This window comes from Scyliorhinus canicula, chromosome 16 (assembly GCF_902713615.1).
Source record: "Scyliorhinus canicula chromosome 16, sScyCan1.1, whole genome shotgun sequence".
NCBI classification, from domain to species: Eukaryota; Metazoa; Chordata; class Chondrichthyes; order Carcharhiniformes; family Scyliorhinidae; genus Scyliorhinus; species Scyliorhinus canicula.
This window is the reverse complement of record NC_052161.1, coordinates 22,575,401-22,595,333: the sequence shown is the minus strand read 5'-3', so window position 1 is coordinate 22,595,333 and position 19,933 is coordinate 22,575,401. Positions and strand designations below refer to the sequence as shown.

Here is a 19,933-nt window from a genome sequence, read left to right as displayed (position 1 = left end):
TATCGAGGCTCCATTAGGTGGAAATCATTGGTTCATCCCGGGGAACACTGATGGGGGATTTAGGGGGTGGTATAGGGTGGGCATCAGTAAATTGAGGGATCTGTTTACTGGCGGGAGGTTTGCGGGCCTGGAGGAATTGGAAGATAAATTTGGGCTCCCCCAAGGGAACATGTTCAGATACTTGCAGGTAAAGGCATTTGCTAGGCGACAGGTGGAAGAATTTTCTTTGCTTCCCTCGCGGGGGGCGATGGACAGAGTGCTTTCGGGGGTGTGGGTCGGAGAGGGGAAGGTGCAGGGCCGGCTCAAGGCACCGGCAACTCGGGCAGTCGCCCGGGGCGCCATGTGCTAGGGGGCGCCAGAGACTCGGGTCCCGCGCATGCGCAGTTGGGCCGGTGCCAACCAGCGCATGCGCGGTGGCCGCCCTCCCCCAGGGCGGCCCCCCCGCTCGGTCCGCTCCCCCCGCCCCCCCCCCCTCGGTCCGCCCCCCCCCACCCCCCCTCGGGTCCGCCCCCGCCCCACCCCCTCGGCCCCACCCCCCCCCCCCCCCCCCCCCCAAGGGCGCCAAAGTTCAGCTTGCCCGGGGCGCCAGCAACCCTAGGGCCGGCGCTGGGAAGGTGTCTGACATTTATAAGGTAATGCAGGAGGTGGAGGAGTCGTCAGTGGAGGAGCTGAAGGCTAAATGGGAGGGGGAACAAGGGGAGCAGATAGAGGATAGGACTTGGGCGGATGCCTTGGAGAGGGTTAACTCTTCCTCTTCACGTGCGAGGCTTAGTCTCATCCAATTTAAGGTGCTGCATCGGGCCCATATGTCTGTGACTTGGATCAGTAGGTTCTTTGGGGGTGAGGACAGGTGCACCAGGTGTTCGGGGAGTCCAGCGAACCACGCCCATATGTTCTGGGCATGCCCGGCACTGAAGAATTCTGGAAGGGGGTGGCGAGGACAGTGTCCAGGGTGGTTGGATCCAGGGTCAAACCAGGTTGGGGACTCGCGATTTTTGGAGTTGCGGCGGAGCTGGGAGTGCAGGAGGCGAAAGAGGCCGGTGTTTTGGCCTTTGCGTCCCTAGTAACCCGGCGGAGGATCTTGCTGCAGTGGAAGGATGCGAGGCCCCCAAGTGTGGAGACCTGGATCAGTGACATGGCGGGATTTATAAAATTGGAGAGGGTCAAATTTGCCCTGAGAGGATCAGTACAAGGGTTCTATAAACGGTGGCAACCTTTTCTGGACTTTCTGACTCAAAGATAGGTATCTTGGTCAATAGCAGCAGCAACCCGGGGGGCGGGGGGGGGGGGGGGGGGGGAGGGTGTTCTTTTTTTTTCTATTTTTCTATGGTTATTTAACTTAATATTGTGTTAATTTAATTTGTTGTTCATATGTTTTGTTGTTCATTGAGGTAGGGCGAATGTTTATGACTGTTATTGTTGGTATTTTATTGCTGTTTGTTATATAAATACAAAATGTTTCAATAAAAATTATTTTAAAAAAAAAATAATTAGGATGGCAAAGCCATAGCAGAGTGTATGCCGAAGAAGATATAGCAAAGGTGCCCGCTATGTAGCCGGGCAATAATTCTACACACCTTCCAAGAAGTGCCATAGGTGCATAATTTCTTAAAGTGGAAAACCATGTTTGCTGAGTAGTGATGCCCAAATCACTTTGGTTTGCACTTTCATACTCAATTAAACCAATGAAAATGAAACTGGAACTGCTGGCAGTACTCAGCAGAACAGGCAGCATCAAAGCCATGACAAACAAATCAACAACCCAAAGCATTATTCTGTTTCTCTCTCCAGAGATGTTGCTTGACCTGCTTTCAGAAAGTTCTTTTTTGATTTCAATCTTACAGCCTTCAGTGTTTTGTTTCCTCTAAAAATTAATGTACAAATCACACGAATAATAAGCATAATTTGGGCATTCATAGTACTGCAGCTAACATGTATACTGCCCTATCACTGGGATATGGGCCCATGGAGTCGCAGTAGTCAGCGATGTATTTCAGACATTGAAGTGCAGACTGCATTCTGATTTTCCAATGTGCATTTTGGTTGGTGAGACTACCCTGCTGCCAGAGCAGGGTAAAATTGTCTCCACATGGTTAAATATTGAAACATTGAACTCTGTTGTTTGATATTAAATTTCAAAAGGCTATCTATTGTAATGATACAGGTTTTACCACATTTAATTGGAATTATTGTCATTTAGAAAAAATTTTTAGGAGCTGAGGAATTTGAAGATTTTTTTTTGCCTTCTCTCCTGAACCAAAATGGGATGCAATTCCATTGGCCTTTACTTTGTTTCAATAACTCACTCAAGAGGCTATTCCTCTTCTGTGAGGCCGGATGGTGATTGAAAGCAAGCTATTTAACAGTGAGAGTCTCATCCTGTGCCCACTCTACAGACCCACATGCACAGGCACAAGGCACAAACAGACAAGTACACATGTCCACAAAAGTGCATCCATTCTCTGGCACATACAGGTACACACGTGGATTCCAGCAATGGCTAGTGGAGCATGAACTGACGCTCCTTCAGAAGCACAGGAGTGGTGTGGCTATCATTGTTCAGATTGGCTCAAATGGGATCAGTTAGTTCAGCAGGTGTCAAAGGGAATTTGAGGGAACTCTCATTTCTGGAATATTACAATGTTGATTATTTCCATGGATCAGAGACTTTTGTCTTCTATCACAGTCATACAAGATAGAGAAGTGTTCAGTGCATCAGTAATTTATCACAGATACCATGCAGTTTATGTCAAATACCCATTGATATAACCTGCATATCAGGTTTGGTGTAATACTAAATATAAACATAGTTTTAAGTATCAGAAAAATAATTAAAACCTAGACTTTTTGGTGCTGATTGAAAGTTTTTAGTCAGAGCTTTTAAAATGGCCCTCAAAAGGTTGAGTTGAGTCTTCTTCTACCTGCATTTTAAAACAAGCACCACTTTATTTGGCCTAAAATTGTATGAATTCACAACTTTTGCAAACACCTTCAAGGCATCCAAAGTCAATTCAATGGAGACCTGCCATCTTCACCATGGAAATAATTTAACAACTTTACCAATTAAAGTCACCGACTGTTTCCAACCAAAATTGCTATCGAACATTTCAGAACTTAGTGAAATGTCACTAAAGTTTTAATAAAGTCCAATACTCCGAATAATAATTTTCATTGAAGCAGCGTTCAGGGAATTATTTTGGTTAAGCCAATGCCACAGCACTGATGTGAATACTGCATCATGCACATGTTAAAAAAAGTCATTTTAATATGTAAAGAAGATTCAACATATTTAAGGCTGAAGTCTTAGATTGGCCTTATGGGCGGTTTTGAAAAGTAGAAAAGTATGCTGGGTATAAGGAGAATGCTATTTATTATTATCTGGTGTGATATTGCACCATTTCTAATCAAGAAATTGTTCGGTATTTGCTGACTGCAAGTGACAAACAAGCAAAGATACCATGTGTTATTCCAGATGAAAGTGTTTCAGTGGCGCTATAACCATTGGCAGCATCCTTCGCGCTGAGATCAATCATCTGATGGAGGCGGAGTTTCCGACAATAGATGGAGGCAGCTTCAGGTTCAAGTGCAATTATCAGCTGTTCTGGACAATCAGGAGATGCCAGACCTGCCTGTGGTAGTGAATCAAAGAGGAAAATTAGTCCGCAATAAGATGAACCTAGGAACAAGAGCCAGCTATTCGGCCCTTCTATTTCATTAGCCATGGTAATTCTACATTTTCAGTTCTCCAATGGCCATTACACAACCCTGAGATGGACAGCCTGTGCGTGCTTCTCCCTGTATGAAGCAATGGATTATAAATCACCCTTCACCTCTCTTAATACCTTTATTTCCCCAAGCATCAGTCTCACTTTTAAATACATTCATTGACTTTGGATCTCTGCAGTGCCTCTGTATTCACACATTGCTTTGCACACAGAGGTTTTCCCTGGCTTATACTTGGATTTTAACTGGTTTACCTTGAATTTTGTCATTTTGTCCCTTTGTTCTGGACTCTCCTACTATAGGAGAGAGTTGTCAATTCCCTTCATGCTTTTAACCTTAATCAGATCACCTAATGCCAAAGGAATATTGTTTAGTCTTTGTTATAATCCCCACGAGATCCAATGGGATGATGCAATTAATCTCTCCATGAGCTTCGTGGAGTACGAGCTCTCTTGCTGGGGGGGGGGGGGGGGGGGGGGGGGGTGGTGGCCCATCAGCGGGCGAGTTCATTCAGTTCCTTAAAAGCCGGCCCAGGTCGGAGCCGTGCCACTGTGGAGACCCGGCTGGGGCTGTTATTGTAAATACTTTACTTTTGGTAATAAACTATTCTTTCGACTTTCCTTTCTGGACTTCTCCTTGACTACTAAATTGGCACAGTAAGAAGTCTTCTGTGCTTACCCCAGTCCAACGCCGGCATCTCCACATCATGGCTACTAAATTGGCGACTAGGATAAAGCAGAACTACTGTCAGCACAGCTAACCGTTTGGAGCACAGCCACCTCTCTTCACGAACAGATGAAGTTTGCACCATTTTGAAGCTGCCGCTCTTTGGCAGACACGATGCAGGTGTAGAGAATTAGACTCTACATGTGGAGCATATGTGCTTTTCATTTTAAGGTAAAAGCTATCATTAGGTATGATCGCCAGGCGGTAATTATTCTGACTACCTGTGGGGCACCCACTTTCAGCATCATAACCTGATGTACCCCGCGCCCCCAGACTCCAAGACATTCGAAGAGATAGTGGTGCTTGTGGCAACCACTACAATGCCAAGTCATCATTTATCGTACAGCGGTACTGGTTTAATATGGCTGAGAGTGTCCTCCAGGGGTGCCTGTCATGAAGCTTTTGGCATAGTTGTGTAAAAAGGAAGTTTTGTGAAAATAGTCCATCCCTACCTGAGAGCAACAGGATTGCCTTGTTTGCGGGGTAAATAATATGCCGATCCAGCAGAAATTGCTGACCGAGCCATTGCTTAACCGATAAAAGGCCATCGCAGTCTCCCTCTCACGGGAGAGTGTGGAAAAGGGAGCCCAGGAGCTCCAAGCGATTTCAGGGATGGAGGTAAATAGCGTAGGACGTTGGCCATTCAAGTGAACAGCACCCCCGAGGACTGGGACCCAGGAATCCCATCCTGGCCTGAACACCACTGCGACCAGGCCCGTTGGCCAAGAGCGGTACTGCCAGGCGGGAAACCTCCCTGGAATCAGTGGAGGGTGACCCAAGACAGTACGGCACTTGTGGCCGGCGAAGTCGCAGGGGTAGGAAACCACAGGTTAGTCAGCAAACTTGCCACCCTACCCGAGGGAGACTCCAGTCCAGAGCCTGGACCCACCACTCAGAACAACCTGATGATGAGGAGTATATGAAATTGAATTGCTTTGCTGCGCCATGAGTTGCCCCTATCAGGATTCCGTCCAGGTGAACAGCCACCCATTAGAGATGGAGTTGGACACAACAGCTGCAGATTCGGTAAAAGGAATCAGGATTGGAATTAACAGTTGGGTTTGGGGGACACTGAGGCTAGCAAACTATATGAGAGAATGCTAGCCATAGTGGGCACAATGATGACCCCAGTTACATACGGGCAGCAGTCCATTAAGCTACCATTAATAATAATGAAGGGCCCTTTACCGGGTCTTGGAGGTCATGTCTAGCTACAACGCCACCAGTTGGACTGACAATAGGTCATCTGGATGGGTACCAGAGGGCTTTACGAAGTATTGAGGAAGTACCCAGAAATCTTTCAGGAAGGCTGGGTCACTGTCTGTGTGGAGTCTGCACGTCCTCCCCGTGTGTGCGTGGGTTTCCTCCGGGTGCTCCGGTTTCCTCCCACAGTCCAAAGATGTGCGGGTTAGGTGGATTGGCCATGCTAAATTGCCCGTAGTGTCCTAAAAAAAAAAGTAAGGTTAAGGGGGGGTTGTTGGGTTACGGGTATAGAGTGGATACGTGGGTTTGAGTAGGGTGATCATGGCTCGGCACAACATCGAGGGCCGAAGGGCCTGTTCTGTGCTGTACTGTTCTAAATTCTAAATTCTAAAAGGCCCGGGCAAAATTAAGGGGCTGTAGCCAAAATATATGTGGACCCTGAGGCCCAGCCCAAGCACCTTTGGGCCCACCTGGTCTCCTATGCACTGCTGGAGAAAGTTGAGTATGTATTCAGCTGACTGGAAGGTGACGGTATCATTCGGCTGGTACGGTTTGCTGATTGGGCAGCACCAGTAATGCCAGTGCTAAAACCTGACAAAGCTGTATGCCTGCGCAGAGATACTAAGTTGATTGTCAACAAGGTCTCCCGCCTGGACAGGTACCCAATTCCATGGACAGAAGACCTCTATGCAAAGTTAGCATGGGGTCTTTCCTTTTCCAAGCTTGACATGCCCCACACTTATCTCCAATTGGAACTGGATGCCGATTCCAGGCATTACATAACCATTAAAACCCACAGGGACCTCTACGAATACAGGAGACTGCCATCGGCTTGCACAATTTTTCAGCACCTTATGGAGAGTATCCTAAGAGGGCGACTGTATGTGGTGGTCTACTTGGAATGGAATGGGAGCACCTGAACACCTGGAGGAAGTCCTCCGCTGGTTTTCCAAAACGGGCCTTTGGCTCAAGAGGAAAAGTGTGCTTTCCATGGAAGTTATGTAGTTGGAGAATCATGTGGATTGGATTGCATTTGCTTTACTATCACGTGCACCAAGGTACAGTGAAACATTTTGCTCTGCGTGCGGTGCAGACAGATCGTCTCATACATGAAAAAACATAGGACATACATAAATACACAATGTAAATACATAGGCACAGGCATCATGGGAGCATATGGAGTGTAGTACTACTCTGTGGAGAAGATATGTGGAGAGATCAATTCAGTCCATTTAGGAGCCTGGTAACAGCAGGGAAGATGCTGTTTTTGAACCTGTTAGTCTGTGTTCTCAGACTTTTGTATCTCCTGCCAGCTGAAATAGGTTGAAAGAGAGAATAACCCGGCTGGGAGGGGTCTTTGATTCTGCTGCCCGCTTTCCCAAGGCAGTGGGAGGTGTACACAGAATCAATAGATGGGAGACATTTCGTGTGATGGAATGGGCTGTGTTCAGCTCCAGTTTCTTACGGTCTTGGGCCGAGCAGTTGCCATACCAGGCTGTGATGCAACCAGATAGGATGCTTTCGATGGAGCATCGGTAATAATTGGCAAGAGTCGATGTGAACATGGCAAATCTCCTTAGTTTCCTGAGGAAGTAAAGGCGCTGTTGTGCTTTCTTGGTTGTAGTGGCAACGTGGGTGGACCAGGACAGATTTTTGGTGATGTGCACACCTAGGAATGTGAAGCTGTAACCAAATTCGGCATGTCCACATTAACTCTTACCAACTTTTACAGATGAAAGCATACTATCCTATCTGGCTGCATCGCTTCAAGGAATTTGACCGCTGCAGAGCGCAATTATTCCCAGATAGAAAAAGAAGGGCTGGCTGTCATACCCATGGTAAAGAAATTTTATCAGAACATAAATGGGCGTTGATTCACCATTCTGATGGACCACGCGCCATTGGTAGGGCTTTTTAAAGAGGACAAGGCAATCCCACCAATAGGGTCCACCTGGATTCAGCGATGGACCCTGTTGCTAGCAGCGTACAAGTACACCTTTCAGCATCACCTCGGCATGCAGATTGTGAACATGGACACGTCGAACAGGCTCCCGCAGTCGACACGCTTCTCATCCCCACTGAGTCACCGCCACCCAGATACGAGACTGGATGCGAAAGGACTCCGCATTGGTGAGAGTGCGGCACATCATCTTACAAGGGGCCAGGAAGGGAAACTGCCCATAAAACTACGGGCCTTTGATGCCAAAATTCAGGCTCTCAGTCTGGAAGACGCCATCCTTTTTGGGGAGTTCACGTCGTGGTCCCAAGCCAGGGCAGAGACGCTATGCTTCAGTATCTGCATAATGTACACCCAGGGAAGTCAAAAAATGAAAATGTTGACCCGCAGCTATGTGTGGTGGCCAGGTCTGGATGGTGCGATTGAATGACTGGCCCAATAATGTGCCACATGCCAAGAACAGCAGAAACTCGCGCCAGCTGCCCCACTGCATCCGTGGGAATAGCCAGGCCAGCATGGGGTGTGCCTACTGACCGATTTTACAGGTTCTTTCCAAGGGTCAATGCTTTTACTCGTGGTGGACGCCCATTCCAAGTGGCTGGAAGACGATTGGAAGTCGATCACCACATCGAAGGCTGCAGTTGAGAAGCTACACCTCCCTTTCAGCACCCATGGCATTCTGGAGATACTGGTCAAAGACAATGGAACCCCCTTCACAGCGACATGTTCAAGCGGTTTATGAAGACAAACAGGGTGCAGCACATCCACAAGGCCCCATATCAGCCTTCTTTGAACGGGCTGGCTGAGCGAATGGTGCAGACCTTCAAGAGAAGAATGAGGATACAGACCACGGGGTCTGTGGAGACGTGACCAGCAATATTTTTGTTTAGTTATCGGGCCACACTGCATGCCGTGACCGGTGGAGCACCGGCGGAACTGTTGGTGGGCAGAAGGCTCAGGACCCGCCTCAACTTCATATTCCCTGATATTAGTAGGAAAGTACGACGTAGCCAGGACCTGCAGAGGCAAAGTCATGGCTGGTGGAGGCAGCCCAGGAGTTTCAAACCAGGGGACGCAGTGTACGTCCAAAACTTTGGGGACGGCGGTACACCAGACCGGGACGGTACACCAGACCGGGACGGCGGTACACCAGACCGGGACGGTACACCAGACCGGGACGGCGGTACACCAGACTGGGATGGCGGTACACCAGACCGGGACGGTACACCAGACCGGGACGGCGGTACACCAGACCGGGACAGAGGTACACCAGACCGGGACGGCGGTACACCAGACCGGGACGGCGGTACACCAGACCGGGACGGAGGTACACCAGACCGGGACGGAGGTACACCAGACCGGGACGGAGGTACACCAGACCGGGACGGAGGTACACCAGACCGGGACGGCGGTACACCAGGCCGGGACGGAGGTACACCAGACCGGGACGGAGGTACACCAGACTGGGACGGAGGTACACCAGACTGGGACGGAGGTACACCAGACCGGGACGGCAGTACACCAGACCGGGACGGAGGTACACCAGACCGGGGCGGCGGTACACCAGACCGGGGCGGCGGTACACCAGACCGGGGCGGCGGTACACCAGACCGGGACGGTACACCAGACCGGGACGGCGGTACACCAGACCGGGACGGTACACCAGACCGGGACGGCGGTACACCAGACCGGGACGGTACACCAGACCGGGACTGTACAGACCGGGACGGTACACCAGACCGGGACGGCGGTACACCAGACCGGGACGGCGGTACACCAGACCGGGACGGCGGTACACCAGACCGGGACGGCGGTACACCAGACCGGGACGGCGGTACTCTAGACCGGGACGGAGGTACACCAGACCGGGACGGTACACCAGACCGGGACGGAGGTACACCAGACCGGGACGGCGGTACACCAGACCGGGACGGTACACCAGGCCATGACGGCAGTACACCAGACCGGGACGGTACACCAGACCGGGACGGAGGTACACCAGACCGGGACGGAGGTACACCAGACCGGGACGGAGGTACACCAGACCGGGACGGAGGTACACCAGACCGGGACGGAGGTACACCAGACCGGGACGGAGGTACACCAGACCGGGACGGCGGTACACCAGACCGGGACGGCGGTACACCAGACCGGGACGGAGGTACACCAGACCGGGACGGCGGTACACCAGACCGGGAAGGAGGTACACCAGACCGGGACGGAGGTACACCAGACCGGGACGGAGGTACACCAGACCGGAACGGAGGTCCAACAGACCGGGACGGAGGTACACCAGGCCGGGACGGGGGTACACCAGACAGGGACGGAGGTACACCAGACCGGGACGGAGGTACACCAGACTGTGACCGCGGTACACCAGACCAGGACGGAGGTACACCAGACCGGGACGGCGGTACACCAGACCGGGACGGCGGTACACCAGACCGGGACAGTACACCAGACCGGGACGGTACACCAGACCGGGACGGAGGTACACCAGACCGGGACGGAGGTACACCAGACCGGGACGGAGGTACAGCAGGCCGGGACGGAGGTACAGCAGACCGGAACGGCGGTACACCAGACCGGGACGGTACACCAGACCGGGACGGCGGTACACCAGACCGAGACGGCGGTACACCAGACCGGGACGGTACACCAGGCCGGGACGGCAGTGCACCAGACCGGGACGGAGGTACACCAGACCGGGACGGCGGTACACCAGACCAGGACGGCGGTACGCCAGACCGGGACGGAGGTACGCCAGGCCGGGACGGCGGTACACCAGACCGGGACGGCGGTACACCAGACCGGGACGGAGGTACACCAGACCGGAACGGCGGTACAACAGACCTGGACGGCGGTACACCAGACCGGGACGGCGGTACACCAGACCGGGACGGAGGTACACCAGACCGGAACGGCGGTACAACAGACCTGGACGGCGGTACACCAGGCCGGGACGGAGGTACACCAGACCGGGACGGAGGTACACCAGACCGGGACGGTACACCAGACCGGACGGAGGTACACCAGACCGGGACGGAGGTACACCAGACTGGGACGGAGGTACACCAGACCGGGACGGTATACCAGACCGGGACGGTACACCAGACCGGGACGGAGGTACACCAGACCGGGACGGAGGTACACCAGACCGGGACGGAGGTACACCAGACCGGGACGGCGGTACACCAGACCGGGACGGCGGTACACCAGACCGGGACGGTACACCAGACCGGGACGGCGGTACACCAGACCGGGACGGTACACCAGACCGGGACTGTACAGACCGGGACGGTACACCAGACCGGGACGGCGGTACACCAGACCGGGACGGCGGTACACCAGACCGGGACGGCGGTACACCAGACCGGGACGGCGGTATTCTAGACCGGGACGGAGGTACACCAGACCGGGACGGTACACCAGGCCGTGACGGCAGTACACCAGACCGGGACGGAGGTACACCAGACCGGGACGGCGGTACACCAGACCGGGACGGAGGTACACCAGGCCGGGATGGCAGTACACCAGGCCGGGACGGCGGTACACCAGAACGGGACGGCGGTACACCAGACCGGGACGGAGGTCCCACAGACCGGGACGGAGGTACACGAGACCGGGACGGAGGTCCAACAGACCGGGACAGAGGTCCAACAGACCGGGACGGTACACCAGACCGGGACGGAGGTACACCAGACCGGGACGGCGGTACACCAGACCGTGACGGCAGTACACCAGACCGGGACGGAGGTACACCAGACCGGGACGGCGGTACACCAGACCGGGACGGAGGTACACCAGGCCGGGACGGCGGTACACCAGGCCGGGACGGCGGTACACCAGAACGGGACGGCGGTACACCAGACCGGGACGGCGGTACACCAGACCGGGACGGCGGTACACCAGACCGGGACGGCGGTACACCAGACCGGGACGGTACACCAGACTGGGACGGCGGTACACCAGGCCGGGACGGCGGTACACCAGACCGGGACGGAGGTACACCAGACCGGGACGGTACACCAGACCGGGACGGTGGTACACCAGACCGGGACGGTGGTACACCAGACCGGGACGGAGGTACACCAGACCGGACCGGTTTCTTATCAGGTGTAGACATGTAAACGAATGATGCGGAAGCACCATGACCACTTCAGAAGAAAGGGGCCAGTGTTAGGCCACACCCTACCAGACGATACGTCTTCCAGCCACGTAGTCCCGAAACATGTGGGACTGTGGATGTCCCCCCATGGGAGCCCCCGGCACGGAGATGCGAGAGGTGACAGACTCCAACTTGGAGATGGAGACACAGGCATCTGAGGCTTCCGACGGCGACCAGTATTACCACCCTGATGGTCATCGAAGAAACAGCGTTCTACGACACGCTACACCCCCCCAACCCAGCCCTGCAGCCACTGGAAGTGCAGCCACGGGCGAAAATCTGCAGATGGCCTCGTGCCAACCGGAGTCGAAGGGCCTCCGTCGGCTGGCGCGAGTTGGCGCATGCGCAGGACCACCAGCGTGTTCTGGCGCATGCGCAGGAGGTTTCTTCTCCGCGCCGGCCATTTTTCTTTTTTCTACATATATGACCATTTCTACATTAAAATGGTCCATTTTCAGTTCATGTAAAAAGAAATGTTTCAATATTCTGGTTACAAACATCCCACTGGCAGAACTGAGATGAAAGGCATCAGGTTTAAGACATGGCAGACAAACTCCCGATTCTCTGAAGCCTTACAGAGGCCGGCGCGGAGGGAAAGAGTGCCCCCACGGCACAGGCCCGCCTGCAGATCAGTGGGCCCCGATCGCAGGCCAGGCCACCGTGGTGGGCCCTCCAGGGCCAGATCCCCCTGCGCCCCCCCCCCCCCCCCCCCCGAGGACCCCGCTAAACGCCCTCCAAACCAGGTCCCGTCGGTATAAACCTTGTCTATTTCACACCAGCGGGACTGGCCGAAAACGGGTGGCCGCTCAGCCCATCGGGGCCCGGAGAATTGCCAGGGGGGGGGGGGCCGCTGCCAACGGCCCCCGACCGGCCCAATCCCTGCCTGAAAACGGGTGCCGGAGAATCCCGCCCCTAAAGTCTCTCATAAAATAGTCCCTTTATCTGAATTGTCGATGTGGTAAGTTATTGCTGGGCTTTTTATGGCGCATCCTATGCTTCCAACTGTGCATTTGCAAAACTCAACTCAAGATTAAAAATGAGATCTGGTCAGTTGAAGTCAGCGTAATTGCTGTAATGCTTCATTACTTTGATAGTCCATACTTTTTGTGATGAAATCGAGCATCTCTAAGTTATTTTTAGAATGTGTGAACCAACATCTAATGACACATGCATTAGAACACCAAAATTATTTTGTTTATCTGTCCCATCCCCATCATGGTTGCTAGTTTAAATTATTCTTTCCTTGCCATTACTATATTAATTTAACAAAGTTTGAGGTGGTACAATGATATTGCTTCTGCATCATTTCATTCACTTGCTCAATCAGACTCCTTTTACAAGTTTCCACGTTGCATTGTATTGCACTGTAGGAAAAATGTTTGTCTCCACCACAAGGGTTTTAATCTGGCAGAACAAATTTTCGACCTGTTATAGAACTGATTTCCATTTGGTTGAATTTAATAGAGTGATAAACAGGTAAGTTTAAGAACAGCAGTTTGTTCACTCTGCTAGGTTGCCCACCCGTGTGGTGAAGGCCAAACTCCTCCATCAACTAGCTTAGCATCTTTTACAGACTTGAATATATTTCCCTCTATTCCTAATTTTAGTTGAAATAACTGCATCAACATCACATGTATTCTTGAAATATTCATGACCTGCTGGTACATTGTTACATGAACATGAATACAAATTCTCTGATACACATTATTTGACATTGTGCTTGCGATTTTTAAAAATCTTCTTTCACGGGACATGGGCGATGCAATTTTATTGCCCATCTCTAATTGCCCTTGAGAAGGTGGTAGCGAGCAGCCTTCTTGAACCCCTGCAGTGCATGTGGTGTAAATACACCCTCAATGCTGATAGGGAGGGAGTTCCAGGATTTTGACCAGGCAAAACTGAAGGAAAAATGATATATTTCCAAATCAGGATGAAAATGAAAATCGCTTATTGTCACGAGTAGGCTTCAATGAAGTTACTGTGAAAAGCCCCTAGTCGCCACATTCCAGTGCCTGTCCGGGGAGGCTGGTACGGGAATTGAACCGTGCTGCTGGCCTGCTTGGTCTGCTTTAAAAGCCAGCGATTTAGCCTGGTGAGCTAAACCAGCCCGTGTTAGTTATGTAGTTTGGAGTTCAACTCATAGGCAGTAATGTTCCCATGCATTTGCCGCCATTGTCCTTCTAGATGGTAGGGATCATGGGTTTGGAAGGTACTGTCAGAGGACCCTTGGTAATTTCTTGCCGTGCTTCTTGTAGATGGTACACAGTGCCACTACTGCACATTAGGGGTGGAGGAGATGGTTGTTGAAAGTGGTGGATGGGATGACAATCAAGCAGGCTGGATGGTGTTGAGCTTCTTGAATGTTGTTGGAGCTGCACACATCTAGGAAAGGGGAGAGTATCCCACATACTCCTGATTTATGTCTTGTCGATGGTGGACAGGCTCTGGGGAGTCAGGTGGTGAGTTACTCGCCGCAGGGTTCTTAGCCGCTGACCTGCCCTTGTAGCCATAGTAGTTATATGGCTAACCCCCAGGATGTTGATAGTGGGAAATCAGTGATGGTAATGCCATTGAAAGTCAAGGGATGAAGGTTAGATTTTCTTTTGTTGGAATTGGTATTGCCTGGTACTTGTGTGGTGCGAATGTTATTTGCCCCTTATCAGCCCAAGTCTGAATGTTGTCCATGTCTTGCTGCATAATGACACATACTACTTCAGTATCTGAGAAGTTGAAAATGGTGCTGAACATACTGCAATCACCAGCGAACGTCCCCACTTCTGACCTTATGAATGAAGAGGTCATTGAAGATGGTTGGTCCTGGGAGCCTACTCTGAGGAAATCCTGCAGTGAAGTCCTGGGATTGAGATGACTGACCTCCAACAATCATAACCATCTTCCTTTGTGCTCGGTATGACTCCAACTACTGGAGAGTTTACCCCCTGATCCCCAGTAATTATAGTTTTGCTAGGGCTCCTTGACACCACACTTGGTCCATAGAATCCTCACAGTGCAGAAGGAGGCCATTCAATCCATTGAGTCTGCCCTCCGAAAGAGCACCCTACCTAGGCCCACTCCTCTGCCATATCTCTGTAACCCCAACTAACCTACACATTTTTGGACCATGGAAGGAAACCGGAACACCCAGAGGAAACCCAAGCAGACACGGGGAGAACGTGCAAACTCCCCACAATTCACACCTCTTTAACCTGGGGTGACCCCTGATGTGTTATCTGTGTTGGTCTAACATCAACTGCAACTGGATGCAGTGAAACGAGAAACAGGCTTCCGACACAGGAGATGGTCCAACACTGTTTTATTGAACCTGTTGATTGCTGTACATAATCAGTTGTGGGTTGACACTATTAACCTAACTGATAGCCTCCTACTGGTTTGACCAGACCATCTCTCAACCACATGGTGATGATGTTCACTGGCTTGTGCACTGTGACTATCTCCCTAGCCGTGTCCTGTGTGAGAGGGAGAGTCTTAATGCCCTGTGGGCTTTATAGTGGTGGTGTCCTGTCTGGTGATTGGTTGTTCTGTGTCGTGTGTGTTCATTGGTTATCCTGTATGTCAATCACTGCCTGTCTGCATCTCATGATATACATGAGTGAATATTATGACAACCCCTGTCTCTGGATCTGTAAGGACTTAATTACCTGCAAATGCTCGCATTCTAAGCATTGTCTTGCATCTTTGAATTTGTCTATATATATGTTTCTGGAGCATACCTCTGCATTCACCTGAGGAAGGAGCAGTGCTCCGAAAGCTAGTGTTTGAAACAAACCTGTTGGACTTTAACCTGGTGCTGTAAGACTTCTTACTAAACTCCACACAGACAGTCACCCAAAGCCAGAATTGAACCCGGGCCCCTGGCGTTGTCAGGCAACAGTGCTACCCACTGTGCCACCATGCCGTCCCTTATCAAGAGCAGTCACTTTCATCTCACCTTTTTTTTTAAAATACGTTTATCAAGACATTTATAAATAAACATCAAACAAAACCACAACCAGGATGAAAAAGATAACCAACAGATAACAAACAGGAGAACACAGCATAACTCAATAAATAGCCAACAACCGTGCCCTGCCCTCCCTATCAAACCCCCCTACCATCTCTGCCTCCACCTTTTCTAGTTAACTCTAATCGCCCCCTCCCCCCTGCTAACTTAACTGTCCAGGAAGAAGTCAATGAACAGTTTCCATCTCCGGGCGAACCCTTTCACCAACCCCCTTATGGCAAATTTAATTTTCTCCAATCTAAGGAAATCCGCAAGGTCGCTCACCCATACCCCTGGTTTCAGAGACTCGGAGTCCAACCACCCCAACAAAATTCGACACCGGGCTACCAGAGAGGCAAAGGCCAGGACGTCGGCCTCACTTGCCCCTGGATTCCAGGGTCTTCCGACACTCCAAACACTGCCAATTTGGGACTCGGATCTGTTGTGTTAATCACCCTGGGGTAACACGGACTGCAACTGGATGCAGTTGTACTGGAAAGTAGACTCCAAACATTGATGTTCGTTCAATACGTCTTATTGAACCTGTTAGGCAGTGCACACAGTTCGCTGTGGGTTTGAGAATTTACTAACCTAAGCGTGCTTACTATAACTAACTGGACCAGACTAGCTCTGAGCCACGTGTAGAAGGTGCTAATTGATATGTACACCCTGACTGTCACTACAGTTGTCACCAGTGGAAAGAGGCAGAGTGCTGATGCCTTGTGTGTTTTATAGTGGGAAACCACCTTCTAGTGTTCTGCCTGGTGATTGGTTGTGTTCTGTCCTGTGCGTTGATTGGCTGAGCTGGGTGTCTGTCACTGTCTGTCTGTATCACATTATGTGCATGGGTGCATATCATGACAGGAACCACCTACACCCTCAGTACCTCTGACATCACATCAGCCAACCCCGCAAAAATCCCTGCAAATTCGGGCAGGCCCAAAACATGTGAACGATTGGCGGGCCATCCGCAAACTGGCCACACCTATCCTCCACCGTCTCAAAGAACCTGCCCATTCTGGCCACCGCCATATGTGCCCTATGGACTACCTTTAATTGAATGAGACTCAGCCTGGCACACGAAGAGGACCCATTCACCCTCCCATAACCCAGCCTCCAACTCTTCCCCCCCCCAGCTCCTCCTCCTCACCTCGAGTTCAACTCTTTTGTCCAGGTTTGTACTTATTCGGCAATGAGGTCAGGATCTGAGTGGCCTTGGCAGAACATAAACTGAGCTTTAGAGACCAGGTTATTTCTGAGTAAGTGCCACTTGATAGCACTGCTGATGACCCCTTCCATCACTTCACTGATGATCAAGAGTAGACTGATGGGGCAGTAATTGACCATGTTGCATTTGTCCTGCTTTTTGAGGACAGGCCAAACATGGACAGATTTCCACATTGCTGTGTAGCTGCCAGAGTTGTAGTATCCTGGAACAACTTGGCTAAAGGCGCAGCTAGTTCTGGAACACAAGACATCACAAGACTATTGCGGGAATGTTGTCAGGGCTCACAGTTTTTGCACTATCCAGTGGCTTGCCAATATCATGTGGTGTGAATCGAATTGGCTGAACACTGGCATCTGTGATGGTGGAGACCTTAGGAGGAGGCCAAGATGGATCATCCACCTGACATTTTTAGCTGAAGATTTTTGTAAATGCATCAGTCTTGTGTTGCACTGAAGTGCTGGACTTCCCTGTTATTGAGGATGGGGATATTTGTGAAGCCTCCTCCTGTTAGTTGTTTAATTGCCCATCACCATTCAAGACTGGATGTGGCAGAAATGCAGGATTTAGACCTGATACATTAGTTGTGGAATGTTTAGCTATCTATCGCGTGTTACTTCCATTGTTTGGCATGCAATTAGTCCTTTGTTCATATCCCATTTTAAGGTATGCCTGGTACCCTAGCCACCCTCAGTGCTTCCTCCAAGTGGTATCCAACGGGCAGGAGTACTGTTCATCATCTGAGGAGGGCCGATAGGTGTGTCAATCAGCAGGAGGTATCCTTGCCCAGGTTTGAGCTGATGCGCCATGAGACTTTGTGGGATCCAGAATTGATTTTGAGAACTTCCAAGGCAACTCCCTCCTGGACTGTATACCAATGTGCCACTACCCTTGATGGGGCTTTTCGGTCGGTGGGATAGGACATACCCAGAGATGGTAATGTCTGGGGCATTGTCTGTAAAATATGATTCAGTGGGTATAACTATGCCTAGCCGTTGCTTGACTTGACTATGAAACAGCTCTCCCAATTTCGGCACAGGCCCTCAGTTGTTAACAAGGAGGACATCTCCAGGCTTGACAGGGCTGTGCTTGCCATTATAGTTTCCAGTGTCTCGGTCGATGCAGGGTTATTCATACAGTTTCATTCTTTTTTTTTATAAAGAGTTTGTAGCTGTTTAATACAGCCGAATAGCTTGCTAGGCCACTTCAGAAGGCATTTAAGAGTCAGCCACATTGCCGTGGGTCCGGAGTCACATGTATGCCAGACCAGGTCAGGAGGGCGGATTTCCTTCCTGAGAAGATAACCTGCCATCATAGCTGGATAAGTATAATCTTCATGCTAAATTTCTCCCAATCATCATTTCACAATGAACAGAAATAATGATTAGTGGTTTAAGCAGGTGTTGATTAAAGTAGATAGCAATGAAGAAATAAGAAAAACTTATCTGTTCCTTAGATTGTGAAAAATCTGCTCTACCTAATTTAATCTATCTCTGGAGAAAAGGATCGGCCAAGTTTCATGCCATCTTCTCTCAAAGGTAAATCTGGGAAACCCCACCTATCTAATATTATACCTTGCATTACTCATTCTTGATCAGCTGCCTTCCACACTGACATTTGCAATTGTACCAGCATGTAGGTACTATTATGGTCTGCACATCATGCAATCTTTAAATTCAACCAGTGAAAATACTGGGCGTGATTCAGCGGCCTCCTCATGTCGGATTTGGCGTTGGGACGAAGCCGTTGAATCTCACGAGAGGCCGTTAGCAAGATTTGTGACACTAAACATCTTGCGAGATTCAACGGAGTCTCGCGAGGTGTTGCAATCTGGATCCCGCTCTCGCTGGGCAAGATCTAGATCAGCTTATTTAAAGGAACCACACGGCTCATTTAAATATACGTTCGCCGGATTTGCCCAGCATCTGGGACCCAACAGCTGTGCCTGGGAGGCTACGCCACGGCGCCATGTAGTATTGGTCTACACAAACGTGGACCAGGCATTACCTCACCTGGGGGAGTCACCAGGCCATTGGAGACCCCCCGGGTGGTCGAGGACAGGGCAGGATGGCACCCTAGCTCTCCCTCTGGCAGCATGCACCTTGGCAGTGCCATCCTAGTGCCTGGGTGGCATTACCAGGCTGGCAGGGGGCACTGCCAGGGTGCCAGGTTACCCGAATGCCAGGTCGGCATTGCCAGGGATTGGGTCCAGAGGGATCCGGTTTCCTCCCACAGTCTAAAGGTGTGCAGGTTAGGTGGGGTTATGTGGAGGGATAGGATGGAGGATAGGCTGGGCCTAGTTACGGTGCTCTATCAGAGGTTGGGGCAGACTCAATGGGCCAAATGGCCTTTTGCTGCATTGTAGGGATCCTATGCATTTTCTTCAATGAATGAAGGAGTGAAATGAATTGTAAAAATGCTAGATTTCTGAATGTTCCAGTGAAATAGTTATTACAAAACAAGAGACAGAATTAGCAGAACTTCAATATTTTAAACAGAAATAACCATAATGACTAAAATCCAATAATTTCAAAATGCGTTAATCCTTGAGATAAATCAATATATTATAATATTCGATTAGCTCTTTATTGTGACTTCATAGAATCCCTGCAGTGCAGGAGGCCATTCGGCCCATCAATCTCCATTGCAAAGAGCACCCTAACTAGGTAGGTCCCTACCTACGCCCATGCCCCCAACCTATCCCGTAACCCACCTAACATTTGGAACTCTAAAGGGACAATTTTATCATGGCCAATCCACCTAACCTGCACAACTTTGGACCGTGAGAGGAAACCGGAGCACCCGGAGGAAACCCACCCAGGCACGGGGAGAATGCACAGACTCCACCCAGACAGTCACCCAAGGCTGGAATTGAACCCTGGTCTCTGGCGCTGTGAGGCAGCAGTGCGAAGCACTGTGCCCCCATACCAT

The 19,933-nt window shown here is 50.8% G+C and overlaps 1 protein-coding gene across 3 annotated transcripts in view; it reads right to left on the bottom strand.

The window, feature by feature from the left end:
* The window catches only part of hspa12a (heat shock protein 12A), a 176,576-nt gene that overhangs the window by 33,331 nt on the left and 123,312 nt on the right, over nucleotides 1-19,933 (bottom strand). For 2 of the 3 annotated variants that reach the window (XM_038821533.1, XM_038821535.1), the window contains exon 7: nucleotides 3,458-3,629. In XM_038821533.1, coding sequence (XP_038677461.1) covers nucleotides 3,458-3,629 — 172 coding nt within the window. The remainder of the gene's footprint in view (nucleotides 1-3,457; nucleotides 3,630-19,933) is intronic. The other variant, XM_038821534.1, reaches the window with a different exon arrangement.